The sequence below is a fragment of the Struthio camelus genome, chromosome 3 (assembly GCF_040807025.1).
Source record: "Struthio camelus isolate bStrCam1 chromosome 3, bStrCam1.hap1, whole genome shotgun sequence".
NCBI lineage: Eukaryota > Metazoa > Chordata > Aves > Struthioniformes > Struthionidae > Struthio > Struthio camelus.
In genome coordinates, this window is record NC_090944.1 from 113,332,656 (window position 1) to 113,359,885 (window position 27,230).

General features: G+C 37.8%; 1 protein-coding gene across 5 annotated transcripts in view; it reads left to right on the forward strand.

Moving 5' to 3' along the window:
* HHAT (hedgehog acyltransferase) overlaps window positions 1-27,230 on the forward strand; it is a 198,279-nt gene that overhangs the window by 61,629 nt on the left and 109,420 nt on the right. For all 5 annotated transcript variants that reach the window (XM_068939741.1, XM_068939740.1, XM_068939742.1 and 2 more), the window contains one exon: window positions 2,647-2,682. In XM_068939741.1, coding sequence (XP_068795842.1) covers window positions 2,647-2,682 — 36 coding nt within the window. The remainder of the gene's footprint in view (window positions 1-2,646; window positions 2,683-27,230) is intronic.

The window sequence follows — 27,230 nt, forward strand, 5'->3', positions numbered from 1 at the left end:
TTTTCAGTTCACTTTCTTGTAGACACAAATGCAGAATGTATTTAAATATGCAATAAGCAGAACAGTTCAAAGTGTCTGTGGTAGTGTTTTGTCAGAACCAGCTTCCTGGAATCGCAGTTTTCCAGTCTGTGTGTCATGTAGAATGTCTCTGTTCTTATTTTAGGTGTTTAAAAAGGATGGATCCAATATCTCTATCCTTGAGTAATGCAACTAGTTATCTCATTTGCAGTTGGAGATTGTTCAACATTGTCGCTTTTGGTTTTGAAACTACTCAGTTTTGCTATCTTGAAGTTTCTTTAAGATCTATGCCCGTGTTACTGTATGTTCTCGTAATTCTGTTGAGTATAGTGAAGTTATTTCTTTCATTTACTACTACTTTACATGGCTGAGAATTCAGAATCTTATGTAGATAATTGAAATATATCAGTACGAGATCAAACTGAGGAACAGTGGGATCTGTACATCTATACTGATGTATATGAAGTGAGGTTCTGATCTTTTTTCCTCCTTTTTAATTTATTCTAATAAATTGCTTCTCTCTATGTTCATTTTTAATACTTATCATTGAAGATTTTGTAGAAATATTTTAATAGAGGTAGCCAGTATGAAATAATGGCCTATTATAAATCTTTTTAACACCAAGTTTTATCATATTGTGAGAAGTGTGAAAAATGTGCGAAAAGGTGGTGCATAAGCAGTAAACTGATCCTTTCTCCCTTCCTCGTTAAATCCGTTGTTTGCCTCGGCTTTATCCGCCACAGTCTACTTCAGCGCTGTTCTGAACATCGCAGTTGAGCAGTACCGTGCAGTCTCCATGCCCATTCTCAGCCAAGTCACTTGACTTTCAGTTCAGTGTCGAAAGTCGTCATGTTTTTATGGTCCGCGTCCTTGTCCACGAGAAACTCTGTTGTTATTATGTCTCTTTATGAGCTACAGTCGCAGAAAAAGAGATGATGTTAGACTTGGTAATTGCCATGCCAAGTAGTCAGTATTAGTTGAAAAAATGAGCTTGCCTTAAAAGTCTAATACAGTTGGTTAACATACAGCTGTTCTCTGGAACTATGCAAACTTCCCTTCCTCCCATCCCAGCACAAACACATAAAAGCGTTTGGTTCTAGATACAAAAGTATCAAGAACTATAAGTCTGGACTGGAGACAAAACTGAAACAGAAGACTTTGCCTGTACAGCACTGAGTGTTTTAGTGAAGAGTGGAAGCAAATTACAATCTGTATCTGAGTAGGAGGAATACAGAGCAGTAGTGAACAGGGTTCACTGCAACACTAAAGTTACACAGTAATATGAAAAGGGGAATACTTTTAGGGAAAGAATATAAAAATATACATTTAATGATGGCCATGTTCAGTCCTTGGCAGAAACTTTTTAAAAAGCTGCCTCATGGTGGAAAGAGAATTTTGCTCCCCTCCTCTCCACGCTGACAAATCAATGGAAATTCCTTTCTGATTAACTTCTAGAATGTCTACAGCTCATTATGTGTCTGCTGCTACCCCGATTCCATTCATAACAGCATCCCATGATTTCTCTTGCTGCTTTACGTAGGAACTAGGACACTGCGAGTAGTACTATTAAAATAAAATCATGTACTCAGATGACCGATTAGTCTTTTTGGAATAGGCTGCTCAAGAGCTTAGTATTTGTTTAAAATGTTTTCAGATTCTGTGTACAGAGCGTAAGCCTGGTTGTGAGTAAGTTCAGCACTGGAAATAATGGCAAAAGTGGAACATGTTAATGTTTTATGCGCACAGTTAATCTGAGATTAACTAAAACACCCCCCCCCCCCCAACACCCCCACACTTAGATATTGGGTAGCTTGGGGAAAATCAGCAGATGCCTAGTCTTTCTGCAGTGTTAAGGATTTGCTAATACCTAGTTCATGAGTTTGACTCTTGAACTGGCTGAACAATGCAGGAAACAGAAAATGGAAAGAACCATTGGCATTAAAGTGTCAATGTATGTTGTAGTTGTGAAATTTTTTAGGCACAGTTCTTGTCCCTTGGGGTGGTCTAACTTGTACTTGCTGTCAAAGGTCCTCAGTTATTTCTCTTAACAGATCTGAAGGAAAACACTTGCAAAATCCGCTTTTCAGTATGTTCTGTGTATCTGAAAAAGAGAGGCATATGGACACTGTTTGATTATTCTACATCATGCAAAAAATTAAAGGAATCCCTTGCATTTTAGTGTAGTACGGAGCAGGTAAAGAGAAGGAAAGAGTAGTTCGGTAAACAGATGTGCCTGCATGGATAAGACAGGAAGCATGCAGACCATGGGGATGGTTAAAATAATTCTTTCAAGTAACACAATGTCTAAACTCGTATTTATTCTTTCAGTGAGTTATATTACTCTGAATGTTATTACTTTATTGAAAATTTCAGATGAAATATTCAGATAAGGAAGTTCTGAGGTTTCCTTTAAGTGACTCTAAATCCTTCCTTGTGGTATTATGTTAAATTTCACATACATCATTGTATAAATTAAAGGAAATTGTATATTATGCTTTTTCTTTCTCCTGTTTTATGAATGCTAGTAATTTTATAATTATCTTATATGTTATTGATTATTTTGAAATACTATCTTTGTATAATGGTAGCTTTTTTTAATAATTAAATTTGAATCTTTTCTTCTTACAGATGTTTTGATGTAGGGCTACATCGCTTTCTGGTCAGGTGAGCTAACGATTATTTTAAATTGCAATTCAATATTGAACATTTCTGATGTTATTAGTAGAGATGGTAATGTCATGTGTACTAAATATTGCTTGATACTTTCTATGGCAAGATCCCCTTTCCTTTTCCATTGATATATTAGTTTGAGGAAGTTTTAACTATTTGAGCTAAATATCTGCCCTATGACAAACTCTTAAGGAACCTCTTAGAGGAGGCATTCAGGGAAAACCTGACTCAGGAAATTTCAGCACAAGTGTTTGAGTCATTTTTGAGGAAATATATTTCCGTATTATGTTAAGAGCATACCTGGAGGGGAAGAAATATTAGTTAGTCTCTTACTGAACACCATGCTTTTGTGGTTTAAATGGAACACAAAAATATTCTGTGAGATCACATGAGCTCTTTGTTACAGGGGAAAGGGGATGTGAATTAAGATTGCACAACCCTTATCCTGACATTTCAGAACTTTTGAGCAGTAGACTTTGCAACCTTAAGGTTGTTTTATATGTTTCTTTGCAGGTAATATGACTGTGTTTAACAGACAGCTCTATTCACTGAAGCCATACTGTCAATATCATTAACAGATATGCCATTTTGATAGGTAGATATAGTTTTGAGACTAATGAATATTTAAGTTTCAGTATCAATTCTACAAAATTAGTCACATCTATATTTAGACTAGCAGATAAAGGATTTTTATTCATTGTGTGAGAACTTTGTACAAAAATATGCTACTGCTGTAAAGGGAATATTGTACACAACAAAATCTCCTGGGAATACAAATAACTTGTTAACCAAGAATAAAATCATAGTAACTGTTGATGTACTAAATTTGACCCACTGGTTATGCACCTGTCACAGGAGATGTAGTCAGTTACTTCATGTGAAGAATGTAATCAATATTATTCTTATGTACTGCGATATTTTACATCATGGGGAGATTGTATTAGTCATGTGCAAATAGGCCCTGAATTTGAATGAGTTGAATGTTCTCTTTTTTTGACTAATATGTCATCATTTCAAATGCCACTGTGGCTCCTGTGCAAGAGCATGTTGCTCTAACCTTAGAGATACCTTTAGTAATACTTCATTCTTAGTCTGTCGCTCTCCCTATTAATAACTTGGAGAACCAGTAGGCACTTCCTTTGTAACTGTTCTGTTAAGGAGCAAATATTGTTTACCTCTGCTATAGCAATTTGAGTTTTGCTTAATTGTCCTTAAGTGAAAAGAAACCACTGTTTAGTAGGTGGAGGAGGAGTCAGGGAGCAGAAGATCTGGTTTGCATCTCTGCCACTGATCTGTCATGTGACCCTTAGAAAATTCTTACCTTTCTTGGTTTTGTCCATTTAGACAGTCTCTGCCTCTGAGAAACTACAGATCTTCTCTTGTGTGCTGATATAGAACCTGTTACAAAAGAGCCCCTTCACTGATTGGGCTTCTAGATGTGAAATACAAAGAAAAAATAACAGTTGCAGCAAGGATAAAAATCTATGAATCGTGAGATTTGAAATGTTAAAGAGATACTGCATTGTTTTAAGTGCAAGTACACCAGCCCACAGTGGAGCAGGGAGCAAAGTGTGACATTTTCAAATATAGGACCAACAAAGGTAAAAAATAGTCTCAGCTTTAAAGGATGCACTATGCCAAATTACTTATTAGAATGCTAATTGAAAGGGATAGAACATACCATGGCATACGCAATAGATGGCTTGCTTGAGTGAAGCTTAATACACAGTGTGACACAGGATTAGAGCTACACAGATTCTTCTGTGTTTGTAGCAAAAATATATATTCGTTTCTGTGGGTCTAGCTGTGGCTTGAACTATGCTTCTGATAAGGATTTAAGAAGCTCAGAAAGGTTTAAAGTCCCATCTTTTTTGTATTTGATATTATGGAAGAGTACGTATTATATTAAAAAGAAAGTAACGGTGGTGTTTACAGGTTTGAACTGACCTGGATTGTACGACTAGATTTCTAATAGCGTTGCTTGTGTGCTGAAATATATTAGCATCAAGGAACTGCTGTCTGTGAAATTCAAGTGCTATTGAATATAATTGTTTCAAGGTGTGGGCCTTGAATATTTGTTAGCTACATCATACTCTTACCTAGGGAGCCTGGAAATTCATGGGAGAAAAAAATCAGTAATTTCGTGATGAAAACTGTGTTTTCATACTACCCATTAAAAATGTGCTACCATACTTGGAAGGTCACCATTTGCCCACTGTTTTCACATTGTGACGTAAAAGAAAGTAATTGTTACTTCTCCTTTTAGGGTCAGCAAGATTATTAAGCAAAGCTATACAAATCACACAAGTAAAATACAAACAGATAATTTTTTCTTTGTCGCTACGGGGAAAAAATGTGTTTTCTAAATTCAGGCATTCTCAGAACAGAGTGATGAGTGTGTTGTCAGAGTTCAAAACGCATAAAAGTAGCCTTTGAGGTAGCAGTTTATTGTGAGAGATCGAGCTAGAATGAAGCTGCCTAGTGCTGTTCGCTCACTGAAGCCATTTTATCCAAGCATTTCATCCAATGCTGAGAACAGGGCATTGAATGAAATAAATACTTGAACAGATGAGAATATTTATTCTGTTAATGCCAAAAAATGCTCCCTTTAGGGCAATGCTGACCAGGGAAATGGAGAAGAATTACAGTTCCTGGAGGCATGGTCTTTTTGAAAAATCTCCACCCTTGCAGCACTGCTGTACCTTTGAAAAAATGTGAATCATCTTCATTCCAGCACAGAGATGGCTTTGCAAAAAGCTGCAGGATCATGAACCCCCAACACCGCCTAAAGGTGTTCATCTGTTGCCAACACTCACTGCTCACCCCATGCTTCCTAGTAACTTCAGCTTATTTAGAGCTTCAGGTTATTTAAGTTTAGCTTATTTCCTGGTATAGAGGTTCTTCAGATAAAAGACTTCAAAACCATCCCATTTTCTAATTTTATCACAGGAAGCAAGGCAAAGTTTGTCTGCTGGGGTCAAAATTCAGTAAATGTATTGCCACCCTTATTGATTTTGGTTAGAACCAGGACACACCTGCGTGTCAGGGCACAACAGTCCCATGGAGAAGGAGGCATTAAGTTTCTAAATTTGGCTCTCTGCTGAAAAAACAGAAGATAACAGGGAAAAATCTGTTCATCAGCCAGTTCATCTCCTGTTCTCATTCTCTGTGGAGTATGATAGGACCCCACATATTTCTGTGCGATCCAGAAGACTAACAGAATAATAATGATAATGAATGATCTACTGGACTGATAAAAGTTTTGCTCAGTAAATTAAACAATCAGTTTTTTTCCTAGCTACTCTGTTCAGAAAGGTGCTGCTGAGATGAGTTCCTGTGAGGTTAAACTCTCTTTAAAATGCAGACATTTTCTTCCAAAGGGCATCACAATTCTCTACTGAGATGCTGACAAGTCACTATGTAACGGTAACCCCCATGGAAGTGTAGTTGCTCACTGAAGCCCTCAACAATATTCAAGCTATTCCCGGCTTAAGAGATGTATGCTCCTGCTGTTTAGTGAGAACAGTAAAGAAAGCAGCAGTTCTGCTATCACTGTTTTCTACCTCTGTGGAAAAAATCAAACATCCAAACTTCCCTCCTCTCTCTAGTGCGCCAAGGTCTTGTAAAGTCAACATCTGATGCAAACAGTCTCTTCCACTTTGTATTACACCTTTCCTCTAACTCTATTCCTGGGCAAGATCCATGGTGATTCTGTGCTCCAGTGCAGATGCAGATTTCCTGCTGGAGTGCAAAATGAAAAGAGCCTAAAAGGTGAACCTTCCTTTGAGAGCTAAATAGCAGAGCTGATGGTACACAGCCTTTCTGCTACTCTGAACATGACTGCCTGTAAAATATTACTGACATTCTAGCTGGGCTGGACAGCACAGCATTAGAGATTCCACCTTTCTTGCAACAGGATTGATGGAGGTATTTCGATAACTGCTTCTGTCTTTGAAGTCGCTAGATGTGAAGTCCCACAGGGATGCTTCCTTTTTCTTATCTCTTTCGGTATGTCTGCTCTGTCAAAAAGCTTCACTTCTCAGTTTACACTGTGTCCTGGTCACCTAATCATCCTTTTACTGCATAAATGACAATATACTTCCAAACTGTCTTCTGGAGCAAACTAAATAGTTTCCTCTAGAACAAAACCTGAGTGTGGTTCTGGGGGTCATTCACTCCATCCGCCATTTCCAAGAAGTGGTATGGACAACATTACATCAGCTTTGTCTTCCTGTGCCCTACACAGTTCACTAGTATTGCCCCAGTGGTTTTGCACTTTCAGGACTTCACTTTTGTCTTTTCAGGCCATGCTGTTAACACGTAGCCTCAATCTTATGCCATAAATACAGGCCACAGCACTGCCCTCACATTCCTTCAAACACTTGGAGCTGAGAAAAGCAAACACAGAATGTTGTGGTCTCTTAGGACCACAACATTATGCCCTAAGGGCAATTTCTGTGTTGTCTGGGTTTGGCCAGTCTGTTCCAAATGAGGTTAATTCTAAGTAATTTTGCACAGTCTCTTTGTACCAGTATTGCCTCAGAGTCCAGGATGACTCGTTGAAACAGATGTGTTTGATACAGTGTATGTAGCCAATGCATCTATATGAGACCCACGGAAGAAGCACTACTGTTTTTTGTGTTACCCACTGCATGCCCATAACAATTTTATGTCCGAGGTCATTCTTCTCACTTGTAACAGCACTGGCACAAAGGTGCTGTATCGACTAAGCAGCACTGCATCTGGATGAAGAAAAATGGTTTGTCTAACCCCAGCCGCCAAAGCAGTGCAAACCTAACATGCAGAGTTCTGCTTGATGTAACACTGCATAAACTGCCAAATATGTGAGTGGCACATTGCATTATTCCATTTGCATCTACTGATATACTTCCTGGGGAAGGATCCTAGTGTCTTATGTTTGTCACATGCAGAAGGGGTTCACTGTTGCCTGTGAAATTTGGGCCTTACGGTATGTATGAGTGTATAGGATATATGCAACCGCTCAGACATCTTACTACTGTGCTCTCATTCTCTTTTGGGTCCTTGCAAGGACTAGCAGGGCATAAGGCTATTGCAGCTATTCCCCAGTCTTTACTGTCTTGGATCACTGTACTGTTCTGGAGAAGTGCAGATAAAGCCAGTGAAAATAGCAGAAAAAGTATTTTCAGTCCAGGGTGTCCAACTGTGAAGCAAGCTCCTAGAGGCGATCAGACTAACACATATTTCCAAGTTACTTTGCAAAAACATTCCACTGGACAAAGAGGCCCCACAATAACAACAATGACAAAATTGGGGTGCATGGGAAATATTACTTTACCTCCATAGCCAAGGAGGTAAGAAGAACAAAAAGTGATTCTTACAGCCTTTTGTAAATCTTGTGATGCAAATGTAATGTATTGGAGACAACCCAGCAGACAGCTCTGGAAGAGCTTTAGTTGAAATTTTGTGGCTAAATAAGTTAAGTTTGTTAGCACATTCAGCTATCAACAATATAGTCTTGCTGCTAATGGAAGCAACTGTAGTAAGACCTTGAGATGATTGAATGGCTTTGTGTCTAATTTGTATGTAGTTTTAAGGTTAAAGTATATATATCACTATAAAGGGGTAGTGACATTAGCTTAGGACTTCTTCTTTCTTGTTTAAATTGACTTTCAGTATAGGGCTTTAGGCTTTCAGTGCAAATCATTTTAAAGCTCTAAAATACAGAAGAGAATAGCAATCCATTTATCCATAGAGACCCCTGCATGGAGGAGCTATGAGCTATAGCTCTTTTTATAAAATATTGTAGTTGCATCCAGCCATGCTGCAGAGTTCTGACAGCTCTGTTTTCATAAATGATGGAAAAGTTTTGTAATGTATGCTGACGCCGGCAATTTTGGAAATGGTCAGCACTAGTCTAATTGTGTTGAAATCACTGATAACACTCAAGTGGCATAACAAAACTGGGTAATACTTGGAAGCGTCTAGAAAGATCCCAACAGCGAGACCCGGTCTTGCTGCTGATAAGAGTCTACAGCTAAACTCTTGTGGATTGTAGTGGGAGGCTCTTTGAATGTTCTTTTGCTGTGTGTAGCAGGCATAAGTATATCCAAAAAACCAAGGTGGTTATAAATAAAATTTCGGTCAGGCAATAATGAAGAATAATACCAAATTGCTTCAGAGCAACTGCAGTCTCTCAAATGCCTTCTCAGAATTAAATCTTTTTTAAATAGAGAAAACAGTCTGTTGTTACATAATGAATTAGTATCAAGCATGTTGCAAAAATAAGGCTTGTTTTGTATAAACAAAACTGAATCTTTATGTAAATGTTATGTAAATGTGACATTTAACTTAAACTGTTGGAGTGGGGAAGTCGGGATTAACAAGGTACAGATCTCATCATGTTTATGTATTGCAACTGTGAATTAAAACAGTTTGTTATTTTTGTTGCAGGGTGTTTGAGTTACTATCTACAAGCAGGAAAGATGCAGTGAGTGGAACATGAAATATTTTGAGATTCAGTTGAGGCCACTTCTTAAAAATTTTACTGAGTAGTTTAATGGAGATGGATCAAAGGGTATATTTCAACATAATAGAAGAAAGTATGTGCCTAGTAGTTCTGAACCACCTGAGATTCTGAATTTGTTCTATGGACTTGGTGAAGTCCATAGAATCATGTCACAGATACGTTTTTGGCCCCTGACTTTGATTATAAACTGCAGAATTTGTCTGAAATTTACCTGTGATTTCATTCTGAGCATCTCTGCACCTTTTATAACTGAAGCAACTTACATTTCAGAGTTACAAAACTGAATATATAAGAAATGTTATTTATATAAAAAATGTTACGTAGTGGTTCCAATTCCACCAAACACTTGCAGTTAAAGAAAAATGTATACTTTTTTTTAACTGAAGTCTAAACATACAAACAAATTTCTAATATTTAATTTTTTTTTCCTTCCTCATGTTGCGACCCGTATTGGAGCTTTGGCATGCAAAGAGACATGGTTACAACTGTGAAGTGGTAGGATGCAATTGGTATAAAACAAATTTCAGTTTCACAGCTGAAGTGTTGAATATTTTCATTTAATGAAAATGTTGTATGTTTTAGATGTGATTCAGAAAGCTGTGTGTCACTTTTTCGTGATAATGTATTGGCAGTGTTAAAACATAGACTACAGGTGAAAAAAAATGTGGAAAAAGGAGGATGAAAAGAACGTTCTTTTCTACTCCCAGCTTCTGGTAAATTAATTCTATGCAGGGCAACTGCCATAAATTAGATCTAAGCTAGCACATGATTCAGGCTAAACCTTTGTAATCTTAGCAGCTGCTGCTCTGAGGTTACGTTTCATCCTTCCTCTTTAAAAGAAATATTATAAACCTCCTGTCCTGTTTTCCCTGCCATATGCAGGAGAAATTAGTCCTTAAATTACAGTGGCATTATCTGACTGTCTATTAATTCAGTAAATTAGAAGTAGTGGTTTATCTGGATTTATATTTCTAAAAGGGCATTCAAATTTTCTGTATTTAATGTGAGTTTTAATTTGAGCGTGGGAGTATCATGCATTCAAGAGGCAGCCATACTGCCTTAGTTTTATTATGAAGTGTTCAGGTTGTTTCACCTGCTATGCAGCATTGTTGCCACGAGAGGGTGGCCTTGTCCTAACATTTTGTAGAAATTTATGCTGTGCGTTAGCATATAGGACTATTTTCTTGACTCCTGTGGGTATGGAGGAGTGCGTACAGGTGAATTGTTATTCCTCCGCATGAAGTCAATTTTCGCCTGACCTGTCATAAACTAGAGCAACCTAGAGGCTGCTCCAATATATTCTACCTAACTGCAGGCCCAAAGAACTGTCTGGCAATATCTGAAGAGCTACAATTTGTCTTTCTGCACTCGTACTTCATCTGTACCCAGCTAAGCTTGGGAACAGGTGAACTTTTTCACGTTTGAGCTGTGATCTGTTTGTCATCTTTCTCTGTATGGCGAATGTTGTAGGGAATGATGGCAGTCCACAGGACTGACCTTGTGGTTTTGCAGGACAGTCCTGTTCTAGGAAGTCTGCATCTGAGGAGAAAAAGTTTAATATATGATCTCTGCTTTCTTTATATCCTCCTTTTTTCCTGAAAGTACCAATTCAGACAGTAGGCAGTTTGTATAAGGTAAGAGGTGCCAGGAGCAGCTGTTGAAAATAAGGTGTGGATTAAAACAGTGAAATACAGAATGATTCCCTTTATCCCATTGGACAGCAAAACAGTAAAACTTGCCTATGTTTCTCTTCCTCAGCTACCTTACCGCTTGGAGCATTTTTGTGGACTTAAGTAATCTGAATCCTTTCCTGAAGATCATGGCTCTTCCTCAAATATTTGTGCTTGAGGTCAGCTGGCTTCACCTTACCTGGCTCCATAGTTACGCAGTCATCTCATTAGATGATCTGTTAAAACCTAATGCTTGAGCATTGCCTGTGGCCTTGCAGAGATGTGCTATGGAGTAATACAGAATGTCTAAACAACAACCCCTTAGTTTTAATCTGAATTTGTAAGTTACAAAATTCTCTCAGATCTGGATAGTACATTTTCGGTTATGTTTTGCTATATCTGAGATACTATTACTGCTTATTTTCGGTACTGCAGTAGCATGCAACAGTTTCACTAAGATAAGATCAATACTCCAGTAACTTGTATGGCGGATGATAATCTGCCTTTCAGTCTTTGTCCCCGATCCTGTAAGTTCTTATGCATAAGTATATGTATAGTTTGAGGTCTTAGTTCTAGAGTGTCTGAATGTTTCAAGTGAGCTTCTAGAGTTAAGGAAGTCTGCAGTTTAAGATCTACATTAGAGCAAGATGCAAAGAGTGGGCATCAGAAACAAATCTAAAAGGCAGGAAGAAAGGATGAATGCTGAAGGCTTGATGACACATATCTAGTTACCACTGTTCTGGTGGTTTGAGGATTTCGTGAAGTGTGGAGGTACAAATATTTTGAGACACCTGAGTGGAGTCATTAGACATTGATGGGGCTATGTCTGTCTGCAGCAGTATTGATTTCAATAGTAAGCCCTGGATAAAGGACTTCACTGCAGTTATCTGCAGCACTGATGGCAACTTTAGTGTTTTCAGAGCTGTAAGCGAGATACCTAAGAGAAGGCAGAATACGCTGTTTGTAAGTGCTGCCTGTGTGGGACAGGAGGCGTTCTAATGAGTGTTAAGCTCAGTAAGGTACTATGTTGAAAACTATATTCTCTATGGGCTGATTCCTAAAAGGTATGTGGAATTGCTGAATGCAAATCACAGGCCGCCAGTATGGCAAAATGGAAGGCTCTGGCACCTGGCAATACCAGTCCCAGTCCTGGATACAAATGCTAACCCCAAACGTTTTAGCTGAGCTGTGGTACTATAACGTAAAGTGAAATCCTAGCTTCGTTGCAGTCTGTGGGAGTTCAGCAAGATCAGAATTTCACCCTGAAGGTCTCCATGCTTTTTCTTTTATGATCTGAAGCAGGATAGTGATTATCCTTTGTAAAATGCCTTGAGATCTATGGATTAAAAACGCTATATAAGAGCTAAACATTGATATTTGTTTTAAGCTCTTTACATAACACCAAGAGCAAATGATAAAACAGGACAGGAAGTAAACACTGCACTTGGAGTTATTTTATCACAGATGAAGATTCAGGCTAAAAAACCCCAAAAATATCATTCATTCTTTGCAATCTGTATGTACTCTTAATTAGATTTAATTTGGCAGATTATGAACATAAGTAGAGAACTGCAATACAAAGTGCCCTTTTAAGCAGATTAAAAAAATTAAGTATATATAAACTATGTCAATTACCTTTTTTGCAAATACATGCTGTTTACATTTTGCCATTCAATGGGGGACACTCGTCCCCCAGCTTCTACGGAAATTAAGCCGTGTGAATGAAAGTGCCATGCAAACCTCCCTCTTGAAGTTCACGAATCAACAATGATTGGGTAGTACTCTCATTTTTGAAGAAACAAGAGGTCAAAAACTGGAGACTTCTATTTATCTTACTGCCTGAAATAGGATAGTAAAGAAAACATGCTGTAGGCTTTGTAGTATATCCCAAAATGTAATTGCAGTACCTCCGTGCAGTGCTGAAGAATGAGCGAAGGTCATAGAAGCTAAAGCATAATACTTCTTATCGGCTTTCACACAGCTCTTGTTCGCTTTTTCCTGAGGAAGTTTTAGTGTTTTCCCTGCAACAGAACTCAAAAATCAAGAGAATTTTTTAAAAGTAGACGTCAACTGAATGTTTGAAAAGTGTCTCAGCTTTTCAGAAAGTGGTTGGTGTTCTGCTTTGTGTGAATAGCAAAACGAAGTTTGTTCACCTGAGTTCCATGATTTTACTCTAAATTTAAAAAGCATGAAATAAAGCAGAATTCCACTGATTCATGTAAGTTGAATCAGGACGGGTAAATAATAAGTATTCCTCAACTATTTTTTTGTGAATTGCCATTGGTTTATGTTACTATTACATAATGAGTATTATCTCAGCTAGCTATAAGGATAACGGTGTAGCCATGTGCTAGTGCTTTCTGGAGACAATTCGGACAGTTTAGAGATTATTTTAAAATGTATCTAGCATTTTGGTACAATGAGTTGCTTTTCAAATCTGTATTAGACTATTGCTCTGAAAATATTAAATATAGACGTATACAACCTGCTAGTGAGACATAGTAGTTTTAAATACTGACCTTAATTTTTTGAGTGGTGATAAGGAGATAACATTAGAACAGAACCTTCAGTAGTATTTCTCTTTCAGTTCTGCCTAGTTCAAATACATCAAAAAAATCAGTCTCCTCTGGGTAGATTGAGGCAGTGAGCCAAAACGGGCCGTGAGTTACTCGACTTTTCTCATCTGAATGTGCTCAGAGTATAGCACCAGTTCATGAGCAAATATCTTCCTAAGTAGAGTTGACCCTGCCATGGGGGAGAGATTATCTCACCTCTAGAAGATTCACAGATTGTCTAAAAGAAATCACACATTGTAGATCTCAAAAAAAAAAATAAAATAAAATAAAATTTGTTCAGTGATGGAAATATTTGCAAACACACAGCAACACTGAAATGCACAAAGCTGACTATAGGATTGTAAAATAGGTTGATAATCCTCAAGGTGCACAACAGTTCCCAGGACACTTTTTGGCTGCAGGCACAGCAGCAAAAATGTTGTTTGTTAGAAAAATATACCTGTCTCTGTTTCCCTATGTTACTTAGACTGTAGTCTACTTCTTACCGTCTTGTATTGAACTCAGTATTGCTGGACTGCTGTCAGTGTTTGAGTTAGCTAGTCTAGAACTACCTTGGGTTTATTTGTGCTTCATTGCTGCCTGTTGACTCTGCAAACAGGACCAAAGACTGTATTCCTGTTCTGAACTGAATGAAGTCTGTATCCAAATACCGAGGTTCTGTTCTTTAGACTTCCCAGCTGTGGGGACTCCCTATGGGATCTGTGGGGTTTTGGGTGTGAATCTGGAGTCTTTCCCAGTACTAGCAGTGTCACAGAGGTGCTAGTAATTCCTCTGTCAAACAATAAGTAATCCAGCTAGAATAAAGGTTTCCAGGAAATCAAAACAAAACAAAATAAAAAAAAAAACAGATTTAGAGGTGACTTTTGCTGAAAAGTGCTGTTATGTAGAATAAACCTTCCTTTTAGGAAGGTAAGAGGAGAAAAGAGGAACTACTCTCAAGATAAGAGGAACTAGAAGTGAAGTAGAAGTAAATGATTACAGTTGCAGCTGCTTAAATGGATAGAGCTTGAGAACAGACTTTGGACAATTAGTTTTAGTTGACAGCTAAGTGAGAACTTTTACTGATGAGTGGTGAGACACCTTAATTCCTTGCCCTGAGAGCAATGGTAAAATTTATCTTCTGCAAATAAATCACAGATGAAATTTTAGTAAATGAACTTTAATCAATGCCTTCTGGAAGGAATTCTGTGCCTGTTCAGTAAGGATTTGTCCTATAAAATATACTTGACAGTACCAGCAGCTGGTAGATGTTAGTACTACTTTCAGAGCTTCATTTGACAGTCAGCTGTTAAAACAGACATGGCATATGGTAGAATCTTTCTGTAATGTAGCTCTTAATAAATATTTCATTTCTTCTCATTTACAGTGTCTTGTTCTCTTTAAACTATGTAAACAGCAAAATGGAGATGGTTAACAAAGTAACAGTAGAAACCTGCTTTATCGTCTTTCTATCCCTCTATGTGTAGATGTCCTTTCTGGTGATATTTACCATTTTTCTCCCCTCACTGTGATTTGAACTGAATAAACAAAATAATCCTTAAAAGCTGTATTTTAAGTTGTAGGTTATTCACATGCAACCAATAGACTAAAATGTGTATACTCAATATAAAGTGAGAGTTTGCGTTCATATTCCTTATATGGAGTAGCATTGCAAGAGTAAAGTAAGTGGTACCAAACAACTGTATGTAACGCTTGTAGCAGGTCATGACTCAGTGACAAAATTCATTTCTACCTTTCTGAAGAATGAGATCTTTGAATTTGGAATAGTTTTTTTTTTTCATTATGAAGTGCTGGGTGAGGAAAACAGATTATCAGTCATTTGAGAGGTTTTTATTAATATTTCGATCATATGAGTGCTAATTGGTCTAAGATCAAAGTATCATTACAGAAAATTATAGCACCTTTTTGGGGAAGGTCCTTAAATTGGAGACTCCACTTTGAAGAAAAGAAGGTCATCTGAGGTCTCTTCCTTGGTTCCTCAGATTCCGGAGACAAGTCGGGAACCTAGTAGGTCAGAGCTGAAGTTAACTACGAGTATAAGAGCAACCATTCTGGTCAGGGCAGGGCTCGTTCTTGCCAAGCGGTCAGCCTCTGCTAGCAGTTAGCAGTGGCGCACCTAGCAAGGAGGTGTGTACAGTTAGGTTAAGCATTGTCCGTGAAACAGCTTCAGTGATTTGTGATTCAGGAACTTCCTGAGTCAGGAGCGGCATCTTCATATATAATAGTCTATAGTGTGCACTAGCTTTTGGACACTATTGATTTAGACTGGAATTACCGCTGTAAAGGTGAAAAGCACTGCAAGAAGGGGCTACCTGTGCAATTTTGTTCTTCTTAGACTCTCAGAGGAGGAGACACGCTCTCCTTGCACTTGCAATCACTTAGGAACCTTCTGAAAAAGCGGGAGAGTGTTGCTTGCTTTTTTAGTCATATAGTCTATTGCCAAAAAGGAAATATATAGGCCATTTTTTTCAGAGCTGATCAATCCAGGATCTATGGAATTGAAAAAATAAATATGAAAGAAAATCACATTTTATGTTTAGAGACTGTAAGTCTTTGGCAATAGAAGTGCCATAAGGAAGAAGACTGGTATTATTTACTTTCACAATTAATTCCTCACAAAATAAAAAGTACAAATGCAAAATACAGATTTTACATAATCTAAGACAGTTTTAGGAAACACCTATGTACTTTAAAATATGGTGTGCTCCAGATTTATGTTTTAATTCTAGATTATTATTTCAGAATGATTCTCTACGTATTGGTGTGAAAATAATTACTCTTAAACTCAGCAAGGAGAGTCAGTAGTCTTAAATTTTTTTTGTCAGATGAACAATTAGATACACTGAGACATCTATTACCTGACTGTTTTAATCCTCCCTAGACTTCCATAAGAATATTTGTATCATCCTTAGGCTTGAGTTGGAGAATAACTTCTTTGTGATCCTCCAGTGGTCTGGAGCAGTGACTTATTGCTTACTACAGTATTGGTTCTGCTGCACTCAGTCTGGTTTAGGAATGAATGCTACATGCCAGGATTTCCATCATTTTTATTGGAAATGTGTTCCCTGCTTTTATGGGCAGCAGTTCTAGTTCTTTGAGATACCCATCTTTGCAAAGTTTTTCCTGTTATTTCTGCTTCTTGATTCCAGAACTGAGGATTTGTTAATGTTTTGAACAGCCTGATCAGAGCTTTGAGTGAGTCAAGAGCAGTGGTTAAAGAGCAAAAGTTATAATGATTAATTCTGCAGCTTCCTGTTCATGGTTTTGCCTCTGTTTTTGGTTTATAGCGAGGTAGACTATAGGACATTCTATCTGGTGGACATTGCCAGTTGCCTACAGGAGTTGCTTTAGCAGGTAGGAATTAAGTCCTTACTTCAAGTAAAGAAATTACATAGAAGCCATGAGCGTTGCGCTTCTGTGAAAAGCAGCCTTAATAGGGACAGTGTTTGATGCACTAAGCAGAAATTGCTGCTTCAGGCCGATCTTCTGTTATTTGTACTCTCCTGCAGATGTGATATCAAATTCTTTCTTCTAGTTTTTTTTGTCAAAAATTAATACTGAACATTTTAGTATAGAGGTAACTAAACAAAAAGTTTTGATTGAATTGACTGTGATTGAATTTCTAGGCACAATCTGAATTTTGTGTAGCGTGAGAAGAGTTAAGGCATGCACCAACAAAACTGTAGTTCCTTGTCAGATGTTGTACTGTGATGAAAAGCATTGCTCACATTAGACGTGGTCTTATTTGCTTTATGTTACCAAGTTAAAAGATACTTCAGTACTTCAGTATTTCAGTACAGAGACAAGTACCATATTATAAAAACATTAACCTTTGTTGCTTTTTGGACAATGCTTAGAAAAGGGAGTTCTGTTTTCAATAATAGCAGGTTAAAGGTATATTGCTCAAAAGTTAGTTTCAGAAAGTTAGCTTCGAGTAGCGTACATGCCCCTACAAATTATTTTTAAGCTTCACTTTATTGTTTTAAATGTTTTTTCCCCTCATCTGTTGACCTGAGAAAAGGTGAAAACTTGATCGAACTCAAAAAGGAAGTAGTGAAACAAGCTTTTATGAAGTACTATCAAGTGCACAGAGCAAATCAATGGGGAAAGCCTGAAATTATTTTTCTCAAATTCTCTCACCTTAAGCATGGCTTATAACAAAGGCTCAGAAAGCAGCATTCAGGCAAAAGTGTTAAACTTTGTCTGATGGTGTCTCTGAAGAGTTCAGAAGTAAATTAGAAAAATAAAGACTGCTTTCATTAAGATGTTTCAGCTGTGGAAGCAAATGTGTTGGAGTTACATGTCTTCTGTAGGGTTGTAGATGCACAAATCCTCTTTAGGATCAGATTGACAAATCATTTAATCACGGAAAGCCAGTATATCTTTATGCTGATTATGATCAGTGTCTTGAAGGTAGCATGCATCTTGATTGTGTAATTATCACTTCACTGAAGTACCATAGACCTTCAGAGTCTTAATAGTGAGTGGTCACAGCATGCTGACTCCTGTCATGTTCCAACAGAAGTCACGTGAGGGCAGTATGTAGGAAAGATTGCTGTAGGTATGATATTGTTACTTATTTTGTAGATATTAAATATAAGTATCAGCAATCCAGAGAATTGCCAACTTCATCGTTTGTGCCAGCATATAGTAAGAAGAGAACCTTTTCTAAAGTGCAGTAACATGTGAATAAACCATGCATATATGTGAATAAACCTTTCAAGCACTTTCCCCTGGAGTAAAATGCATTTCTGTTCTTATTATCAGACAAAAAAGTTATACTATTAATATCATGGTGTTGGTCAGCGTCTTGTGCTTGATTGTTTGTGTTCCCATATCATGCAGCTTCAGACCTTGAAAATGCATGCACTTTGTTCCAAAGTGATCCTCATGTTTATGTGCTGAGATGAACAGACTTCTTGGTATGGCTTATAAAAATAAAAAAGATTTGGTCTCTCCCAAGAAACATATCACCTTAGGTCCTGATGCTGCCCTAAGATGTGCTAATGAATAAGTCTGCCCAGAGATGTATGTTATAGGTCCTAGTTTGTCGTAAGAATGGTTAAAGGTTCATTAAAAAAGTCGATCAAAAAGTCCCACAGTTCAGACTCCTAGAACATGAGAAGACTCCACAGTTTATAATAATTTCACTGTTAGTCTGCAAAATACAGCTGCACTTCTTTCTGAAGTGGACTACAGCTGATAGACAGAATTATGATATGTATTTAGCCTGGATGAAATTCCATTTTTTGTTTCTGGAACTTGTAGAGTGCTACAAAGAGAAAGTAAAATGATTTTTTTGGTAAGATGAAGATAATTATTGTATTTTGAAAAAAATGTACTTAAAAGTATATGCAGATGTACTTTTGTAGTCCTGAAACATGTTATAGAAGTGTTTTAAGCTGGTATTTGTTATTGGACATTTCTAATTTTTTTCTATATTTTTATTTGGTTTTGATTTATGATCAACATGAAAGGGGTGTGAGTTTCTCTTTCTGCGTGATCAATTTAGTATGAGCCGTTAGGAAATTACGTTAATAAATGACTCCACTGAGATATACATTGGATTATGAAAATGGCTTCCTCTGCTTTGCTGGTTTATCTCAGTTGTAGTTTTTAAAGAGCAGTGTGACTTTTGGAAAGCTGTCTAATCAATCAGTATTTTTTTTTTAATACAAAGGAATGAAAGGGAACTTTAAAGAGAGCTGATCTGTTTGCATTCCTTTGTATGTAATAAAACAGTGTGTGATTTGTCTATGTATGAAATTAATTTATTCTGAAGTTTCATTTCATTCCATCTGTGCTTTTTTGAGTTGTTGCTAAACAAAAAGATATCAATGAAATATTTATATGTGAGCACCTGGCCACTTGGAACTACGCTTAGTGCAAAATTCTGCCAACTTTTTGAGACGTCTCAGGCCGGAGAAGTTACTACTAGTGGCAGTCGGCAAGGAGGGGAGCACTGACGCAACTGTGCAGCCCTGATAGGAACAGATAATACTTCTTGTCAATCGCTAGACTTGGAAAAAGAAACATGAAATGCATAATAGGGGAACATTAAGGGAGAATGAGTGGAGGATAGTAGCATAGTTTTACTGGTCTGCTCATATGCAGTACTAGCAGTGCAGTTGTTTTCAAAAAGTCATGATTAATGATCCTTGTGTGGACTTTCATCCTTGTATAAGCACGTCGTTTTTAAAACTGATGTAGCTGTGGAAGCAGGAAACAGGATTGGGCTTTAGAATCAATGTTTACCACCGATAGTTAGGAAAAAACGAAATATTTCTATCTTCTTGTTTCTTCACGTTTACCTGCACACCCTTAGCATAGCGCACAGACCTAGCCTTGCTTAAATGCCTAAATATAGGTGAAAATAGTATTTACTGACTCTAACTTTTTCCTAAGCACTATTTGTGTTGCATTGAAGCTTTACATTTCAGATGAAAATCACTATTTAGAGATGTCAAATCAGGAAATAAAAAAATCTCTGTTCCTACTATACAAATGATCTAAGACAAAACTTTGGCTATCTAAGGTGTATGTGCTTGTCTCTCTCTGCCTTTTTTGTATACAAGATAGGGTTGTTTATGTCTAAAATGTTGGAAAATGAAGATAACCTCAGTTAATCCCGTTTGACTTGAAGGCACTTTATATTGGCATCTTACTAGAGAGTGGAGTTGCTCCAGATAGCTAGATATAGTCAGTGGAGAGTCACATGCAGTCAGTCATATAGTTTTCTGGTCAATAGAGAGATGGGTGCCTCCAGAAGCAGTTCAGCCAAGCAAGGCATCGAAGGAGCCTCTCTCTCTTCATTGGTTGTAGAGAGTACCCAGGAGCTTTAAGAAAGATTCCTGAAGTTAATAGGGATGAAGGCCTACACCCTTGATTTTTGGTTGGGTGATTTTTCTTAAACTACATGGTTTAAGGAAAACTAAGACTGGCATTTTTAAATCTCTCTGCCTTCAAGCTGTCTGCCTTCTCTGTCATCACCTCAGACATCTACTATGGACTGTGAAAGATGTGAGTGATTGAGACTTGACCTCAGTGTACCAGTTGGCTGTTTCCTTCACATCAGGTATGTAAAGGTCAAGGTGAAGTGAAGTACACTAGAACAGCACAAAGATCTGCAGGATCTGTATTCATCGCCTGCGTGCTTGACAATGATCACTGTAGCGTTACAGGTGTCCATAATGGTATTGGTAGTCTGACAGGACACAGCTAAGGTAAAGGATTTCATGAACCCCACTGATTGTAGTGCATGCATTTCCAGCCTCTTCCTTAATCCACCTTTGTCTTCCTAGCCTTTTGTGTGAAGATTTAGCTTTCTTTGTCTGCTGAATTTGGATCTACAATGTTTTTTGTTTCTAATACGTGCTTTACAGGTAAAACGATAGTGTTTGTGACTAGTGATGCATGGTTTTCCAAATTTACCTTGTAAAGATAACAACAGGTATAGGGTTCAGTAAATTTAAAGGCACACAGAAGATTGTGATAATATTTTGCCATAATGAGAAAGTAGATTAGATGAAGTAGCTATAATAGAATACTTAAAAGACCCGATAATAAGCATCCAGGTACGCTGTATCAAAACGAGTAGTAGGGAAAATGTGGAAACTCAATTGCTTTACTTACTTTAGTATGATTTATTAGTGTACTGATGAGAAGCATTACGAAGAGAAGCTCCGTGGGTTTTATCCTTTCACTAACAGTAAAGGAAAATTAGATTTGGGGAATGATAAGCCGGTATTTGTGCCATGTCATTTGTAGAATTCATGGTATAAATAGTGAACTGAAGGGGGAGGGAACAAAACAAAATCCCAGATGTTTATGTCTGAAAGTTGATAACCTTCACCTTTTTAAAACAGGTGATAGAGGAATCATTGCTCCCAAAGTCAGTTAGATTTTTTTGGTATGTGAGGAATTCTGAATTAGGACCCGTTCCTTCCAGTACCTCTTCCTCAGGCAGGAGAGTTAAAAGAGTAAATGATTATAATGATATGTAGCCACCTGACTCCTTTGATGTCAGTGTGCCTTACAGAGGAGGTAAGTTTTCATGAGTGTTACCACCAATAGATTTAGTCATGGACTATACCTTGCTATTAAAATTGTCATGTGTTTTCCAGACAGTTCTTATTTATGTACCATGCAAACCCGACATGAGTAAATTTCAACTTTTACCACTGAGGTTGCTCCGTACTCTCCTTCCATGATTTTTACTAGTTCCTGTCAGCTTGCTGTGTCTTGCTTTGGTGAGAGTATTAGTTGTTACACAAACACATAAAGTGAAAGTGGAGAAATAACTTGCTCAACACGTGAATCATAAAGCTAGGAAAATAATCCTGGGTCTCCTGAGTCAGATCTCTGCTCCTGAGACTGCTCTGTTTCCCCTTTAATTTCTTCCTAGGATTTCTGAAATGGAGATGGGAATCATTTAAAAAAGGTAATCATAGAGGAACAAGGTTCGGCTGGGGAAGGAAACCATAAAAAGCTCACTTCATTCCATTACCTATACCTATACTCCAATTTTTCCCCAGGAATAGGAACATTATCTAAACCAGAATCCTCCTCAAACACCTCTCCTGCAGGAAAGCATTCACCACAGTAAAAGCCAGATACCGGTCAAGCTTTGCCTCTTGAAAAGTAGGTTTACAAGTAGGCAGAGAGGAAGCTCAGGTCGTAGGGATGTGAAGGGAAGCAGAGATGGAAATCCCATTGGTAATCCCGTAACTTCTGCCCGTTTGCTGATTTGAGGTAGACCATGCTTGAGGTTTTTTCTCCATTGCTATGGGTTGAGGAGAAGGGAATTGTTCTGTTATTTCTATTACATGCACAGAAGCCTGCGAAGACATAATTTAAAGGCAGTTGGTGGTTCCAAGCGCAACAGGCTGTGATTACTTATGACTTTACAGAAATTGTAGCCACAAAACGTTCAAATAGGCTAAAAATTGCTATTATTCACTTTTGGTAGTGTCTCCTACCCACTTAGCCAAAGAGTAAATCATTATACTGGGCAGTGGAGAAGCTATTCCACTAAATTCAGGAGAATAATCAAATAACTTGGAGGGTGAACACAGCGCTTGGAATATGTTCTGGCAGTTCAGCAGACTGGGTTTCTTGGTGGCAGATGGCATTAAAATGTCAAAGCATTAAAACATGCGTGTAAGGAATGGAATTGGGCATGTTAGAAGTAATTATTCCACAGAAAAGTGATATTTCTATGAAATAGGTTCTGAGAGGGTTTGAGATAGTTGTTACTGTAATCAGCTATGTTAGGCTCATCTCTCTGTCTTTCAACCCTGGCAAGTGACTGCTACAACTGCTTTTGTTACCAGTCTTTCAATTATTTGATTTAAGTAAAGCCAGAAATGAATGAATCTTCCAATCCTTTCTTTCTGATCTGGGAAGAAAAACCTTTTGTGCTTAGAAGATCTCCAGAAAGTCTCTTTCCAAGCTGCTCAAGAGTTGCTCTGAAAGAGGTCCTTATTGATCCTTTTAGACGAGAATAAAGTTCCTTAGCTGACATCCAGCATCTTTGTACCTTTTTCTGTTATAACGGAGCCATGTGTTTTCCTGATCCTTATGATAGAAAGCAGAGTTTCTAGGGATGGTGTTCATATATTTTGCTCTCAGGATTTTGCTAAGGTCTGGATTGTGCAGTCCTGGTAAATCATGTAGGCTGGCCAATAAAAAACTATATTAATGGAGAAGGGTATGTGTTTAGTCTCTTACAAAACACTGGAGGAACACAGTGTGCTGTGTGCTAGCAGTCTGTATTCCTGGATGCATTATTTAACTATTAGCCAAACCGACAGGCCTACTGAATATTGTAGTACTATGGGACTATCTGTGAAGTTAGAATATGTTGCCTACAGACAGAATATCTCCTGATTTACTTACTCGTTTACAGACTAACTTTTTCCAACACAGCAAAGCAAAGACCATGACTTTACAGCTGAATCTAAAAGGTTTTGGCAGTGAATCCTCATCTCACATAGGTGCTATGGGATAGTTTTGTGTCAGGAGCATTCTTTGCTCTAGGGTCCATCTTTCAGCTGTCTGGCTTCTAAAAAGTCCTATTCATCCTCATGGTTTTTAATTCATCCCATTTATTGTAATGGATATTTAGGCAGCTGATGTGGCTTAGAATACCTTTCTAGAACCTACATGCACACAAGCTGGCTGTAGCCGTGTTCTGTGTCATCTTGCGTAGTCCCTCTGTGAATATGGCCCTAAGTGCCTTTGCTTAAAGGATGAAAGTAGGTCATTGTTTCTCACCATTCCCTTTTTCTTGGCTTAGTTCGTAAGAGGAACAAACTGGCTTTTTTCCCTGACCTTTTGCAGTTTCTTCCAGAGGTCCTGTGACTCCTTAACTTCTTCATTTGCTCCAGGATATCATCCCCAAATGCAGAAATGTGCTGGACTAATCATGAAGGAATTTTGATCAAAAACAGAGGTGGAAGGGGAGACACATTCTGGAGAGGAGGAAATGCAGCTGGCCTTGTGATATAATATCAAGGGTGAGGATAAGTGCTCAGACCTGTGTTTTGAGAGGGGAAGATGTGGAAAATCTGGGATTTCTGGAAGCATCTAGCTAACTGCTTCAGAAAACAGCTAACTTTCTTAATGGAATCACAGCTTATGGTGCTTGAGTAGTTCTGTCTTCCAGGTGAAGAAGGATGAAAGATCAATGGAAAACATAAGTTCTGTAGCTATTTCCTTGTACTTGTCCTCGTCACGTGTAGGAATTTCTTAAGCAGTCTGGACACAGTGGGCCTTAAAACTGGAATTCTCCGTTCCTACGTAAGCAGTTACTATGGAGTGCTTCAGGCAGTTTATCTATTTCCTGTTTTGTTTTGTTTTGTTTTGTTTTTTGAAAGGAACCCAGCATTTTGCTAGACTTTGAATTGTCTGCAAAGGTGAAGTCCAATGCTTTAGCACTTTACGTGACTAATTGTACGCATTTACAAACTAGACTCAACACAAAATCAAGAACACATGACTTATTTTGCCGGAGAGGGTGATGGCAAAATTTGGTCACAGATTAATGAAACTCTTATCTGACAGATGAGCAGTCAAGCTTGTTTTAGGTTTTTCCGTCTCTTTCCCTTCCACATCCTATCTGTTGGTGTCTCTTTGTGTGGATTTGGAAGTTCTAAGGCGATGATGAGAGAATTTTCTGTCATTGCTCTCTTTCAGTTTTTTTAAAGGTTACCATCTGCCCAAGTAGGGACTGTAGATAAACACACTGCATGTGCTTATGTGTTATATAGTCTTTTTACAAATAGAATATTTTCTGCTTGAATTAGGAGATAACGGAAAGAATCTGTTCCTAACAGCTCTTCAACTTCAGGGGCCTTCTAATATTTGCAATTTTCTTCTTTTCCTGATGACATGCAGCTTTAGTGGTGGTATCAGAAAGGTGACTTTGAATGAGTATCATCAAACTACAAACGTTTTAAGGACTCAGTTTAAAAGCATTACAGCAAAGACATGAATGCCTTGTCCAGAAGTGCCCTTGCTCTGGCACATTCTTTCTCACTTTTTCTTTTATTTTTTTAAGAGGTTGGAAATAATGTATCAAGGCTGTGTGAGCAACACTGACAAAGGAATTCCAGCCTAATGCTACTCATTGTGCCCTCGTTTTTTGGGTGACTACTTCTGCCTGCAGTGGTGGTGAATGTTTGAAACGGGGCTAGTAATTGGTGCCAACACAGTGGGTTTTGTGCTCTTTCCTGAATCTGGGTTGCTAGTGAGTATGAAACAGCACTGGTATAGTCCATTCAAGTCTCGTGGGGTGGGTTTTTCCCTTTTCATTACTTTTTGTCATTCAGTAATCTTTATGGCAGCGTGGATGCTAGTCGTCTTTTTCTTCTGGAGGATGATGTCAGACACACGCTTTCCTTTTTAGGATTCTTACAGCTTGAAAGTTAGTTATCATCACTATTTCTTCAATGCTTTTCCTCGAGTTTAGCAACAGCAAAACAGCATTAGGATCTCAACCATTAATTACTTGGGGCATAGGTTATTTAAAAAGCTCTCGTCACATCCTAAAGAAGGCAGCTTTAGGCAGATAAGTATGGATTTCTGCATTAGCCCAAGCCACTTAACTCAGTGTTCACACCAGCAATTTTTGATATACACTGTGTACATAATTGAAGCTGCAAGTGAAATTTTCATTGCCTTTTAATTCCTTTGCAACTGTTTATCTTAGGCTATCTGAGAAATTCTCCAGTGACCACTGTAGTTTTCTTTGGGACATCTGTGCACCCTTCCCTGTTCACACAGTGACTTACACAAAAAAGGAAGTTCAGCCATTACAATCCAGCTACCAGGATTAGAAAAGGTGAAGAAATCAGTAGCAAAATCTTTGCCTACTCCCTTGATTCAGGGTCAAATTGCTGTGGCTTGACCCTTGAAGTTTATATGGTATGTCTCAAAGATTAAGATGTAAGGAATTTATCTGAAAGGTGGAGGGCCTTTTAAATGTGCCTATGTTGTGAAGCACACATGTAACTTTTGCTGTAATTATTCTTTCCTTTCTTAGACTTTTCCAAAAAACTGCATAGATGAGGGGAAACGAGGGTGGTAATCATTTCTGTAAATGGAGACCCCTATTAAATGCCTTATTCTAGGTTTAGGCATTGTAAGTTCTGTGTCCCGTTCTTTTCGTGTATTCACATAAGATAAACATCTGAAATTCTTAACATAAACTTTGAAATAAGTAGGCTGTTTCACTTCGACACTTGCTAGTTGCATAAAATTTTGTCCATATCATAATTTTCTGATATAACACAGAAGTTTTCTAATGTTTTACTTGCAGTGTGTATATTTAATGAGCAGAGTTGAAGAAATATAGAAAATGAAATGTATTAGGTTGTGAATGTTGAAAAATTAGCGTAACACCATATGTACGTGATATGTGATTGAGAATTCTAGACATTCAAACAATATCATCTTATGTCTGTGCCTCCTTGCTGTGAATTCCATATTTTACCTGAGATTTTCACAGGTTCTGAGGGTTTTTTGTTTTTGTTTGAATTCTGAAATTTACTGAAAACTGCATTTTTCTGTCATTGTACCTGAGCAATTTTTTCTATTGCAGCATAATCTTTCTTGAGGTAGTTTTTTTTATAGCTTACTTTCTTTTGGTAGCCTGTCTCTCTTTCCTTCTAAATTCATTTTATACTTAACCTTTTCCATTCAATGCACTTGAGAGTTTGGAGTTTTGGGGGTGATGGGTAAATTTATTGTGTCTATTCAGGTTTTTTTGTTTGTTTTTTGTTTTTAAACATCTACTCGCGTTATCTCTGCCTTTTTCTTATTCCCTGTCAGCTTGGCTTTTTCTAGCCTTTGCTTTTTTTGCCACTCTCAACTTTTTTTCCGTTCCCCCTTCAGACAGCCTGTGTAGTACTGTGGTGCCCTTATCTGGCTGCTGTCACAAAATTATTCTTAATTATGATAAAAAAAAAAAAAAACAGCACTAGCAAGGATGACCAATAATTCTAACTAATTACAGTATCTGTTCTCTGTCAATCAGCCATTCTCCCCAGTGTGTTTTCTTACTTTCCGAAAGTCCAGCTTATTATTGCTATGTAGGAAGCTGGAACAGATACAGCGCTATTGATTGACAGTGTGTGCTGTATTGTGGCTGTCTTGGAAGCGTTTGTTACGTCGCTGTATTTCCATGACGTTCTGTGGGAAGCGTTCCTGTGTCTTGAACGTTTCAGGGTTTGGTTAAAAATAGTTATGTGTTGAGCAACATATGCACACCCAGCGCATATGGAAATA